The sequence below is a fragment of the Drosophila simulans genome, chromosome 2L, assembly GCF_016746395.2.
Source record: "Drosophila simulans strain w501 chromosome 2L, Prin_Dsim_3.1, whole genome shotgun sequence".
Classification (NCBI taxonomy): Eukaryota; Metazoa; Arthropoda; class Insecta; order Diptera; family Drosophilidae; genus Drosophila; species Drosophila simulans.
Window position 1 is genome coordinate 10,000,001 of NC_052520.2, and position 13,386 is coordinate 10,013,386.

Sequence of the window (13,386 nt, forward strand, 5' to 3'; positions counted from 1 at the left end):
CGCACGCTATTGGAGACCAGGCAGGCGTACTCCGCTGACTTCTGGATGTTGTTGATCTTCAGGATGCTGCCGTCGGGATAGAGGTCCTCCCACATGGCGGTGGCCGCGTCCGACTGGAAGAGCACGCCGTTGCGGGTCCAGCTGTAGCCCAGTTGGGCATACCGCTTGATGTCATCGTTACCGGGTGACAGACATCTCACCCGCAGGGAGTCACCACGCTGCAGGGTTACACTCGCCGGATCCACCCGCAGACGGGGCGGGGACTTGATGTGGATGTGCAGGGAGCGGCATTGCTCCACGCCCCAGTCGGTCACCTGGAGGAGGAGAAGGAGAACATGGTGGTTAGTCGAGCTCATTTAACAAAGTCCCGTCAAAGGAAGAGGCCACAAGGAGCGCCTGTCAGCGGCATACCATAATGCCATCGGTTTTGGTTACTCATATCAACAGAAAGACACAGTCGTGGTCAGAAAAACTATGTGCTAGTTATAACCACGACTGTAAATGGAAATAATATCTACAGTAGCTATTTAGTTACTCTGTATTGCTTATAATTGAATTGAGGTATACATTACTAGTTAAATACATATGTACATATATATATACTATTATTATAGCCGCTATTGTAATTGGATTGAAAGCCAAGTGCTCGATGGCCGAGAACCAACTGGCCACACATCAGAATGGCACACATCCTGCTGGATGGACAGGGGGCATGGCCATGTCCTTTTCACGCATGTCGGCATGGACAAGGGAAACAGTTGTGGCCAGCTACTGTTCCTCGAACTGGGACGGCTGTCAGCCGTCGCCGGGGCTTCCAAGGATTTGTTTAATAGACTTATTTGCTAGTCAGCAGGACCTCATTGTGTGCTGATTGGATATGACGAGTCCTGATTTGCCTGAGTTTGCCATTCGGCTTTGTGGAAATGTGATATGTGCTGCTGGGCAGTCATAATCAAACGGCCAATGGACGACGGGCATCGTATATTAGTTTATGAAATGTAATTTAAAGGCTTAACAGACCGAACGGAATGCAAATCATATTTGTCGTTGCAAAATAGGGCATTGAGATGGGGATTAGTATTTGCCCAGGCACTCGAACGGTAAGTCAGACGATGTCCAGCCAGCTAGCACTCTGCCGGCTTCCAAGGACACTTGAAGTTCCACACGAGCCAAAGTATTTACGAGCACTTGCTTGGCCAAGATGGCTACTTAAGGCCTTAGCAGGATTGTGTGGGTTCGAGCCAACCTTCTGCATTTATTTATTTATTTCCACGCGGATGGCAAGCAAACGAATTGTAAACTTGCTTTGTTGCACATTCTTTCCTCTGGGAAAGCATCGAGTGCTACACTCGGCAAAAATGTTGTAATATATATTTGCATTCAGGAAATACCCCTATGGATAAATTGTTCTATATACTTTCTACTTTAAGTTACAAAAAAAGGATCTATTTTAACTTAAGTTAAGTTATGCTTCCAGCAAGGATATTACCATTATTACTTTGTGCCCCCTTACATAGTTATTTCAAGTGGGAAAACCTAGACGTCGCCACGCGTCAACGATGATGATGATGATGGGCAGATGCTCGGCCCACTTCCGTTTCAAATTTAAAAGAAAAAAAAAGAAAAGGAAAAATGTGAATAAAACGATACAGCTAACGAGGAGGCGGCATCATTGTCACCGAGGTGAAGGTATCGCGCACTTGTCTGGCCCGGTTTTCCTGCATCCTCGTCTGATATCTGGGCCCTCGGGCACTTGGATTCAGCCGATCCGGAAATATTTAATAGACAGCGAGACACTCTTGGCGTAAGCCAAAGGTTAGTTGTTTTTTTTATGGCCACGGAGGCTTTAAATTCTGTGCTTCTTTTTGTTGTGCTCTCAATCGGGAAATGTCGTTGGGATTTGCAGTGGCATTTACGACTCTGCAGCGTCAACAAATCCTGGCCAGGCCACAAAATCCAAATGCCAATTAACTCATTAAGTTGCGACGCTGTCCGACTGCAAAACTTGGCCAACGCCAGTAGCGAGTAGCGCCTTTATGGCTAAATGGTATTTTATTGGCCCGGATAAGTCGCGTCTCATTAACAGGCCAAGTCGTTAAACAACACATTGTGCCCCGTGAATGGCTAAACATTTGGCCAGGACACTTTGGGCCGATCAATGAACAACACTCCAGCGGAATTAATAGTTCATAAAATGGGTTATTTCGGAACCACCAGCATTTATTTGGCTAATGGCTATTGACATTGAGGCACATTGAGGTTTACAAATTTAACCGCCATAACTACAAACCATCTTGACTTTTATTGCTTTAATATTGTGGCAAAATCAAAGAGGAAAAGACCTTTCCCAATTCAAACCGAGTTAATTCATACTTCATAGGTCGACATCCTTCACTTCAGTACACTTATAATCCAGAGAACACTTAAGCTCCAGTCGTGTCCTGTGAAATCTGAAATGGCTTAGGCGGTGGGGCTAATGCAGCTGGCTTAAAGACAGCACCGCTTGGGGCCATTGTGCACGTAATGGACCCGAGACGCCCGAGTTCCCCCAAGGCAGATGAATTAATTGCAACAAGGCGTATACTTAATATCAATACATAAATAATAAATGCGCAAAGGCACACGCCCCCAAATAGAAGTGTACGGTTGCTGTTTGGCTTTTCGTGTGTATTCCGTATTCTTGTGTTTTGCCGTGTACGACTTATGGACGTGGACATGCATCCAAGTCCCCAAGTTCTCATAATGGGCCGTGGTGGCGGCATTGGCAAGGCGCTTTATTGACTTGGACCCCAAGGCGGTGTTATTGAAAAGGATTCATGCGCTCGAGTTTTCAGCAAACAGCTGCGAGACGTGGGCACAATCGACCTTCGGGGACCCAGTTCGGAGCACTCAGCTCCGGTCCGGCCCTCCTCGTGATTATCGTTCAGTTGTTGCTGCAGCTGCCTTCCTGGCATCCTGCCTTTGATCTGGCTGGTGCGTCATTACGGGCGAGCCAGGACAATAATAAGTGAGCGGCACGAGGCGCGCCAAAGGCACAAAGCGGCCAAAGCGGAGGCTCCCCCATAAAGAACTTAGCGGAATCCCCCTCGGGCTGGAGCTGGAGCTGTAGAGCCTCGGACCAGGCACTAAATACAATGGGTCCTGGGCCCCCAAGAAATGCCAGCTGGGTGGTGCAACAGATGCTGACGCTTTTTGTGGTTGCACTTCCCCTCTTGGTTACGCTGCGGATTTAAAGTAATCCGGCGTCCTTTTTAAATCTGGGTAAATTACTATAGAATGTTGTGTATTAAATCAAGAGCCATTATGCTAATGTCGAAGTTCAATTGAGTTGGCAACAATTCTAAATTTGATTTATACACATGAAACGGGAAACATTTCATTACAATCTCCCGTGAGCAGGCAATCAAATTACCATTTGATTTATAACTAACTTGGCATCCAAGTGAATTGGTCATGTGTCCACGTACTTTTCTTGGGAAACTTTTCACGTGGCTTCCTTTACGGTGGGCCAATATTTTTTTACAAGCCATTTGCGTAATATGTTATTACCTAAGCCATAAAGAAGGGTCCTGCAGGATTTGGGGTCCCAGGAAGCAGGGCAGTTTTGGGTCTAATCGTCCGGAACAATTTAAAACTCTTATTTAGTGCTGGGCTGTAAGCCAAAAGAGAGAGAGCGAGAGTGAATCCGGTACCTAAAATCATCTTTGGGCACCCGTAAAATTCATCCCCGGAAACCGCAGTCAAAAGAATGTTTAATACCATAGATTAAAATTTAATTGGCCCCCGAGAAAGAGCATTCAAGTGCAATGGATGGCCACATTGCTCTCCATCACACTCCTTTCTATCTCGCCGCTCCAACATATTTTAATTAGTCTAATTAAAAGCAACGTTATAGCGAAAATGAAGAACACAGCCGTGAACAGAACGCAGCAAAGCCAAATGTAATTATGTGGCCTTCTGGGCGGGCTTGGCTTTTTCCAGACGGGCTAAATACAGTCGGAGCAGCTCTGCGCTGTTATGATATGGCAATTAGACTGATTAGTCAGCTGAAAATACTACGAGGCCTGAAAGTGCCCGGGGAACCGTAATCCCTGTAAAAAACCAAAGGACCAAGTGGCATTTTCAGATCATCAGCCCGGATTGACATGGATATTTTAAACGCTTTGATGCGGACGTGATGGCCAGAAACAATGTTGGCCTAGTTACGAACTCTATGCGAGTTTTACAAAAATGAAAGTAGTATCTAATTAATTAATGTTTAAATGTCACAGAGAGCATTTAATTAGCTATACCAGTGATAGAAAGAAGGAAATAAATTGTCTATAGAATTTATAAAATTTTTTAAAAAGTGTGCTAAAGTTCGTATACAGACAGTGCTACCTTAGAATAAGTATCTATGAGATATGAGATATATATGATATGATAACTTACCTTGCAGCTATAGACGCCCTCGTCGATCCGACTCGCCTTGGTCACGCCCAGAATGGCGGTGTAGACATCTTTGGTCTCGGGCGGCAGGACCGTGGTCCAGATTTCCCTGCAAGGAGCAAGGAGATGAAAGCGTTAGTTAGTCATGCTAATTAGCACTCCTCCACTTTCGGTTTCCGCGAGTGAAAGTACTTGAAACAGATTCGCACACCGCCAGTCGTGCATTAATTCTCACGCCCCGTGACAGCCAAATGCCAAATGCGAAATGGCGAATGCCAAATACCGAATACAATATGCCCCATATGCTGGGGCATGCTGTATTCCATGGAGCACGGGCCAAGTGAACTGGATCATATGCAGCAAGCCCGCTAATTGACACACTAATAGCAGCTCACTTATCACGGCCCCATATCCACATAGCCCCATAGCCCCCCATATTCCACCATACCATAGCCCATGGCTTCCTGGGCGAAAGAAATCATAGCTAATGGGGAAACAATCGCGGATGCTGCGGTTCGAAGTCAATTAGCGGGAACATGTTTCATTTTCAAATGTTTTTCCAAATGCCCTGGATGCGGGCTGCAACGACGCATTGTTGCTAAAATTGTTAATAGTTTTTGGTTTCGTGGATAAATGGGTCGGTTTACAGACTCGTACGCTCGCATGTGCGAATGCGTCTGGCTGGTGTAAATCTGGCTCAAGCGTTGGGGGAATGTGTTTGCCAGCGGGAATCAATCAATGGGTTAGATGACTTCTACTCTCACTTACGCACTTACATGACTTTCTATATAATCTGGGATTCAATTTAGTGAGAATCGCTGTGACAAGCGATGTGGAATCGGGTAATTGCGAATTTAAATTCAGCGGCTTGAGCAAAAGTTCTGCAAACTGTCGAAAATGCACGGTAAGCCTATTAGACTCCTCCCGGGCATGGCTCATAATCCTCCGGAGAGCTGGAAATCGCAGATTGCACCTGGTTGCAGTGGTGGTGCCAGCCCAGCACTGCGTTCCATGAGCACTAAGCAAAGTAAACCGAAAACCGAAAACCTTCCAGCTGGCAACAACTTAAGTGCTGTTTGAGGTTTTCGTGGCCAACAAACATCAGCAGTTTCCGCTTGCCACCCTCAACCTCCTTCTCTTCTTCTTGCGCCTTTCTTCCGCCGGCTGAGTGCATTTCACTAATAACTTTTACGCATGGATAGCGCTGACGTCACGGCGGCAAAAAGTGCCCAAAAACCGCATCCTTAACCGCACACCCACTGGCGTACCCAGTGCCTTTGGCCCAGCTATTTACAGGTGTAGAGGCGTCTAAAAATGCGTTTTCAATGGGAATGGTAGTGGGAATGGGAATGGGCCTTGGGTTTTTGGGCATGCAGAGCACTTAACCTACAATTTACTAATGGCACCGGGCGGAAGAAGTCCTTTGCGGCCCCTCATGGGCAAACGCCAAACACGCACCTTCAAAATCAATTAAATGGCAACGGAAGTAATAACACTCCCAACCGGAAGTGCGTAACGCTTAAATGCAATGCAGCAGCCACAGCGAAGCAGTGCCGACTATAATGTCCTCGCAGGACTCGCTGACTACAACCGCAAAAACAGCAACGCGGCCACAGGTCCTGTTTGGCGTCGCTTACTGCAAATGGGCCCAGGCAGGATTGACATCGACTTTGGCACAATAGCACATTGACGTCCTGGATGTCCTGCATTGTCCTGGTCGTCCAGGAAGCTGGCTAAGCCGCAGCAGCTCCACTAATGCCACTGCATTGCCCGCCGAAAGTGGAACTGCAGTTGCAGCAACTGCAACGCAGGACGAAGGATTAGGACCTCAGCGATGCGTACGTGATGTCCAAAGGAGCTGGTGGTTATCTCTCTTTTGAATTGGTTGCTATCTAATATCGCTGCGAAACAGCTGAACGTTATTCGTTTTGGGTCGTTGGTGGCTGGAGCCCATTCGATTCGCTTCATGGTGTGTGCTCAATTCGATTCCCTGCCAAGGATATACGCATGCTGTGTGAAAGGCCCCCAAACAAAGGAAGCATATCCGAGTCCTTAATGCATGTATTTATCTGGATCTGGGCAGGATTATCTGCACAATGCCCATAAGCTGTGTGCCAAATAATCTTAAAGTTCGAATGCCATTCGATGGGATTTGTTTGAAGATATTTATTTTTATGCCAGGCTGGCAGGACTAGCAAAAGTTGCGAAAGTAATATAAATTTATAGTGTGGCTAAATAACTCTTATTATTATTCTATTATTATTATTCATAAGCTTACAAGCATATACCATATGGCAATTTCAGTTAGGGTATTTCGTGCTTCGGTACCCCAGAGATCGCTGCTCCATTCCTGTTAATGATGCATTTGCCCAATGCGATTTGCCTCACGTAACCATCTCCGGCAACTGAATTTGCTCCCGGTGCAGAAACGTTTCGTTCCGTTGTCGGCTGCGGTTGCAAAATGCATTTGCCACTCCTCCGCAATCCCCGCCCAAATCCTCGCTCCCTTTTCCGCTTCCCGGAATCGCAAGCGCTACAAATGGCCCGCAAAATGCCTTTGCGTAGGCGTGTGCGTGTCTGTGTGCGTGTCCTGTAAATACAACTGCAGCCTGGCGGCTGGCAGGATGCGAGTCCGCAGGATGCTAGTCCGTGACGGGGGAATCCCCAATCTGCGCTTCATTTGAGCTGATGTGCTTTGGTTGCTGGTCAAACAACTCATAACAACGCATTGGCTGTAAGGTTCAATGGACCAATTACGTCGGCATTGGTGGCGAAGTCTTACGATGTCAGCAAACTCTGTTGTACATGCTCCAAAATCACGGATTTCCCAGCCAGTAATGCCCACTTAGCACTAATCACAAACAGTTCGATACAGGGGCAAATGATGGAAACAAAGGTAGGTGCTACTTGAAACCACTTTATGGGCATTCTTTTAGTAAAATAGTAAGCTATTTCACTACTAAGTTAGCTAGCTTTTAAACCATGTTTAAAATAAATTTAAGTTTCCATTACGATGCTCAATCAGCAAATTGCAATTTGAGAAAAGCATAGAAAAGGACACCTTTAAATGTTTAAGCTTCAATTTTCCATTAAATCAACTCGTCATGCGAATGTTTGTTTATTTATTCCTACATGTCAATACAGTCGGTGTCTAAGATCCCCTGGCGGAAACAGGTCCTTCAGCATTCCACTCCCCCTAGAGAGCTCCAGTTTCCAGCTCCGTTACCGTCTGATGTCGCATCAATTTGCGTAATTAGGTGTCGCGTCCTTCACGCACACCGTCACTCATCTGCAAGTTGGCTAATCCCCGGGGATATTTGATTAGTAGTAGTGTGTGATTGAAAAGTTGCCAGCAGAACATTCAATCGGCGCCCGCAGTGGATCAAAGACCATAGAAAATAAAAATTAGTTGTGAGCCGCATACCGATATCTGCGGAGTCGCGACCCGGGAAATATAAAAACCATGAAACAACAATGGAAATGGCCCATGGCGATGGTCAATGTTTTTTCTAGATCCTGGGAGCGGAAGAGGTGCATATGCGTGCGATAACAAGGCTGTAGGCCCAGCCAGTCCTTTGAGCACGGACACACGCACTCTGGCATCCATACATATATATATATAAAATATACGATTCCGATTCCATCGGAGTTTTTTATGAGTTCATAAAATGGGTGTGTAGGTGTTTATTATCGTTGTGTTATTTTGGTTTGTCCCATGCCGTCACCAATGTGGCATGGGAAATTGAAATTGTGAAGTTGCTTTTCTGCTGAATATTTTATCGCCGTCCTTCGCCATACTCGTAAATATATGAATATCCTACGGCCCGGGAAGTGAGTCCCCATCCGTCCAATATCTTAAAGCTGCAGGCATCGTAACTAGATTAGAAAACAGGCAGTCCGTCCGGGGATCTGATGGGCACTCCGTCCGTGGATTCCCCCTTATTCGAGGGTGCCATATAAAAACTTTATTAAACGCAACTACGCATAAAAACAAAACGATGACAAAGTACGCGACCTCCTCGTCTCCTCGTTGGCCATTTTTTCAGCTGCCACGCTGCGGCCTGCAACAATTCACTTCAAGATGTAGCAAATTTCATTAGAATCGTAACGGGAAAACGTGTCTCAACGGCTAAATTGCAAGGGACCAAGACCAAATCAAAAAACGGAGCAGTAGCCCACGATTTGGGAGAAGGCCGACGGCCTGATTGGACTCCTATGAAGTGGGTCACACGACCCACAGTTCCCAGCCTTTTATTTTTGGGGCAAAATATGTTGGACCTTAAGTTTGCCACCGAAAATGTACCCAACTATTTTTAAACTAATTCTGTAGATACTGAATCATCTCAGACTCAGACTTAATTGCAAATCTTTACAAATGTATCTTATAGTTTTGAACAGAGCTTGTTTATCCCCTTTTTATAGAATTTTCTTGGGTCGATAGCCAAACTACATATGTAAGTATGCCTACGTCTTTTATACACTTCTAGCTGACTAGCTGTGTTTCCTTATTGCCTTTTTATGGGCCATGTGCCCGAGGATACGAACACAGACAAGCAAAACACAAAAGGTGTTAGTGAATTTTATTCAAATTTGACGCTAATCAAAAGCTGCGTGACAGGAAAGTTAAGAGCAGCGAAAAATCCAATTCGCTTGGGTTTTGAATTCGAGCTGCCGTATTCCCAAAGGCATGATTTATCCCTGATTTTGGGATTGTTTTCCCGATTAGCTGGAGGATATTTTCATTCGGATTGTACTTGAAATAACAACTCGGTAGAATGAAGCTGTGTTATCTTTAAATTCCCTAATCCGATTTGATTTAAAATTCATTAAATGTAAGTATATTTTCTAGTGAAATGTTCATCTCTATAATATTTAATAATTAAGCTCGAAGAAAATGAACAGCCAGTGCAAAAAATAGTAATAAGTAAAAAAATAACCTTTGCATGAATAATAAGATAAAAGCTGTTAAATCATTTCTTCGGAAAATCTGGAAATATTTAAAGCTCTCTCCCATTTTCTGATAAAGTCCTTTATTGGCGTAAAACAAAATCACAAGCGGATATCAACTCTTAAATTGAAGCTATCTTAAGAAAATTCTACAAAATGTTGACTTCGCCATATTTGCTCACGTTTCAAACGAAGGACTACGTGCTATCTAAGTTGGAACCCAGGAACAATCCGAGTGACTATGGTTTTCGTGCATGTGCGCCAGGTGACTGGAATGTGCTCCGCCTTCTTCTCCGCCTGAAATACTCCAACTGCCCTCCGGCCGATCGACTGCCTCTGGCGGCCTAAACGCATTTGGGCTTCCGCCTCCACTTTGGGATGAGGAAGCGGAACCGCCGCGCAACCGCCAGACGTCGCCGGCTTCATTTGTCCATCGCCGTGCCAGCAGGATTAGCCTCTCCACCATCGCCGTCCACATCCGCCTGCTCGATAGCCTTGGGCGCCGTGGGATCGGACACGCTGCCAAAGTAATTGCCCGTGGGCTCAATCTCGATCTCGCGCTCCACGTCGTCCAGTTTCGGTGGTGCTGGCACCGTAATCATCAGTATTCCATCCGCAGAGAAGGTGGCCCGTGCCTGGGTGGCATCGTAGTGTCGTGGTAGCTTGTAGGATCGCGTGAACTCGCGAGTGATGCACAACTGACCCTTCTCCGCCCGGTCATCCGCCTGCTTGCCCTCCACGCACACAGTGTCGCTGTTCCTGGCCTTCACCGTGAGCTCGGAGATCTGGAAGTGGTGCACGTCCAGCACCACCTTGAAGGTGCCCCGGCCCAGGGAGTCCGGTTCGGTGCCGGTCTCAATGACTACTCGCCCAACCAGACAGGATCCATGGCACCAGGCACTGTCGTCCATCCGCAAGTGGAAGTCCCGCGCACATACGTCCAGGTCGTGGGAGAGATAGTAGTGCCTCTGCCGGCACTTGGACTCCCCGGTGGACCAGTGGCGACGTGGCGGTTGCCAGTGGTGGTGACCATGCTCGTGATCATGCTCCCAATCCCAGTCCCAGTGGATGGGCATGCCTGCGCCTCCGGATCCCGATGCACGGTCTCCGTTTCGTTGGACACACGGAGCAAGCGTGTTAATTTTTGGCTTATGTGGCCAAAAAAACCGTTGCCCTCCGCCCGGTTCGACTCTTACAAGCTAACTGAGTGGATGAGGTTATGGTAATCGCCGGAACTTGGAGCTGCACAACTGTACCTGGCACCAAAGCCACTCTAACTGAGCATATTTCTGTTCCACCTTCAATGGCGTTTTTAAGTACAGTGACTCTTCTGTAGGTGTAACTGCAATGCGATGCAGGAAATGTTGATTTAAGGACAAGAAATAAATATTTCATGTAAACTAAAAGATATTCTTGTAAATAAGCTATCTAAGGCCAAATGGTTTCTTATTAAGTTATTAAGTATATGTGCCAACTCTCAATCAGTAACATATATCAAGGTTTTACTGTATCGCGTTCCTTCAGTGGGACACGCGTTCCCGGGAAAGTGGGTCTCAGCCTTGTCCGACAACCCGAACTGTTTGATCAATACCCGTCCCACCAGCAGTCCAATCAGCCGCGGAGCTTCGTCCTTTTATTGCACAAGTGGCGCCAAGGAGCCGGAATTGGAAGACGGGACAAGGAAAACACAGTGCACAGCGCGTTGAGCCAGTTATGAGATAATGCCAAAATTTTGAAGAAACCGAGTGCTGGAGGAATGGAAAATGGTGTCACTAATTGTGCCATTGTCACCCCGCCACGGGAAAAGCAAAGCAAATCCGAGCAACTGAACTCGGCAGACGAGTATGGCAGACGCATTGTGGCAAATGAAACTAATGAAAATCGTGACCCCCCACCAGCATTGGATATTGATGCACTGAGAGAAATTACATGGAAATCTATGAAAATCTAAAGCTACTACATGAAAAGTGGCAAAATTTCTTCTTAAAATTGTATACTTAGTTCATAATTTGAAATACACTTTTTACTAGTTCGTTTCTTTCAGTGTGACTGCAATACTAACCAAACAGCTGTGAACAGGGTGCTAGCTTTTACGAAAAATATGGCGAAAGTTAGCAACCAAAATTTCTGATTGGCTGGAGATAATGAAAGCTGTGTCGGATTAAATTTCTTGCTAAATCCATACGGCCAAATTACAACCTCCTCCTCTCGATTTGCACCCTGTATTCGATAGCTGCATTCCATTGTCCTTAGACGACGACGACATCGCTGCGTTGTCAAGACAGTTGTTGCCTCTTTGTTGCTGCCATTTTTGTAGCACTGCTGGCTGCCCCGGGTTGAGCCAATTTGTAAAATATATACGATATATATTTTACTTATGTCTGGTGCTGCTGGGGTCAGGCAATTTGGCTGCTCGCTGCATGGCTGCTGAAATTGAATTTTTGCTTTGGCTTTTAAGCAAGTTTGACAAATTTTCCGAGCACGGCCAAAAGTGACTGCAACAGTTTCGTTAGCTTCCAAGCCAAACTCGATGTTTTCTTGGCCAAGGGAAAAGCAAAAGGCGAAAAGGGGATGGGGTTAGATGGGTTTGAAATTGCATTGACAGGCAGTCAAGCCCTTCCACTTCATGGCGCTGGGACAAATATAGATTACGCAAGTGCTTAGGGTTAAGCTAATATTAGCAGGAATCTCAATTCCCTCCTCAAAAGGTCAATTGGTTTGCTGGCTACAAATTGTGCACCGCTTTTACATAACACATCGATGCCAAAGACGTCAGAGAAACGTGCACAGCTTAGTTTTTAGCAAGCTCCTGTTGATGGAATTAGCTGGAATTTGTTAGGCAAATAAAATGTGGCAAAAATGGATCTTTCTTGGCTGCTTTTCAATCTTGAACTCAGTACGATTCGGACTTTAAAGGTGCTCGCAAGCTTTAAGTAAGCAAAGTGAGGTGTCGTTCGCACAATAAAAGGACCTCGATTATTTCAAGCGATTAAGGATATTTTTGAAAAGTGAAAACCAGTAATTAAGCTCAACTTGCGACCAATCAGACAATCGAAGTATTTGCTTAGCCGCTGCTCCAATAATTGTATTACTGCTGTTTGGGGCACTTAATCAGCCCAACGGCCTTGTAGTCCGGCAAATCCTCGCCCCAGATTGCAAAGGACACAGGATTAGGGGCGCAATTAATGACCGTGGCCATTGATTATTTTACACACATGTGTGTGTGTGTACCTACCGCCTTCAAATGGCAATTGGAACACCAAGGCATGTTAATCAAAGCCACCCCTGTTTTGGGAGTTTGGGGCCAGTTAGCCATGGTTGCGGGCTTCTTGGCAGCCAGCTTTGGATGCCTTAGTGCCGTGATTGGAAAATAATTGCATTCATTAAGTGGGTTATGGCCTACGCCGCTCCCGATAAACATCTGCTAACTGGGTCACAATTTCGGCGACTGGCAATCCAATAGATTAACGGCCGAACGCCTCAGTTTGCGGGTTTAAAGGTATCTGTATCTGCACATAAGGTTCTTTACAGTTGGCCAGAACGGATTGGTTGATAGTGTTCCCTTCATACTCTTAAAATGTAATTTATGTTACTACATATGTATACTTATTATATTTATTGTCCTTAATCCAAGCTATTTGCATTTGTAAATCAGTCTCAACAAAATTACTTTATACGCGCCTTAAGCAAACTGTCTAAATGTGCCAATTGTTTGCAAATAGCCATCGGTGGAAACTAATCAGTAGATGGACAGTATTGGCCGTATTTCGATAAAAAATAGCATTTGCCCAAGTGAACAGCTCCCTGCGGTGAAATCAAGCATTAAAAATTCACTTACTTCCGGTTATTTTAGTACGCAAAAGTAAAGTCATCGGACGGATTTAATGTGTAGTCGTTTGTATAATGCAAAGTTGGTAAATGTCCAAATGAATGACTTCACTCACTTCACTTTAGTTAAAATATTTACTAATACTTGCCCCACCATTTGTGGGATGGGGGGGAGGAAAACAC

General features: G+C 45.6%; 3 protein-coding genes across 4 annotated transcripts in view; 1 reads left to right on the forward strand and 2 right to left on the reverse strand.

The window, feature by feature from the left end:
• Positions 1-13,386, reverse strand: part of LOC6731732 — a 104,130-nt gene that overhangs the window by 17,395 nt on the left and 73,349 nt on the right. For both annotated transcript variants that reach the window (XM_039291056.2, XM_039291057.2), the window contains exons 9-10: positions 4,432-4,537; positions 1-314 (exon numbers count right to left, since the gene is read on the reverse strand). The exon at positions 1-314 is cut by the window's left edge and continues 385 nt beyond it. In XM_039291056.2, coding sequence (XP_039146990.1) covers positions 1-314; positions 4,432-4,537 — 420 coding nt within the window. The remainder of the gene's footprint in view (positions 315-4,431; positions 4,538-13,386) is intronic.
• Positions 8,992-10,639, reverse strand: LOC6731733 (heat shock protein 22). The gene has a single exon (XM_002078832.4). The coding sequence runs from the start codon at positions 10,449-10,451 to the stop codon at positions 9,798-9,800; it is 654 nt and encodes a 217-aa protein (XP_002078868.1). The 5' UTR covers positions 10,452-10,639; the 3' UTR covers positions 8,992-9,797.
• The window catches only part of LOC6731735, a 32,751-nt gene continuing 31,613 nt past the window's right edge, over positions 12,249-13,386 (forward strand). Inside the window, exon 1 of the mRNA XM_039291059.2 lies at positions 12,249-12,308. The gene's annotated coding sequence lies outside the window, so the exon portion shown is untranslated. The remainder of the gene's footprint in view (positions 12,309-13,386) is intronic.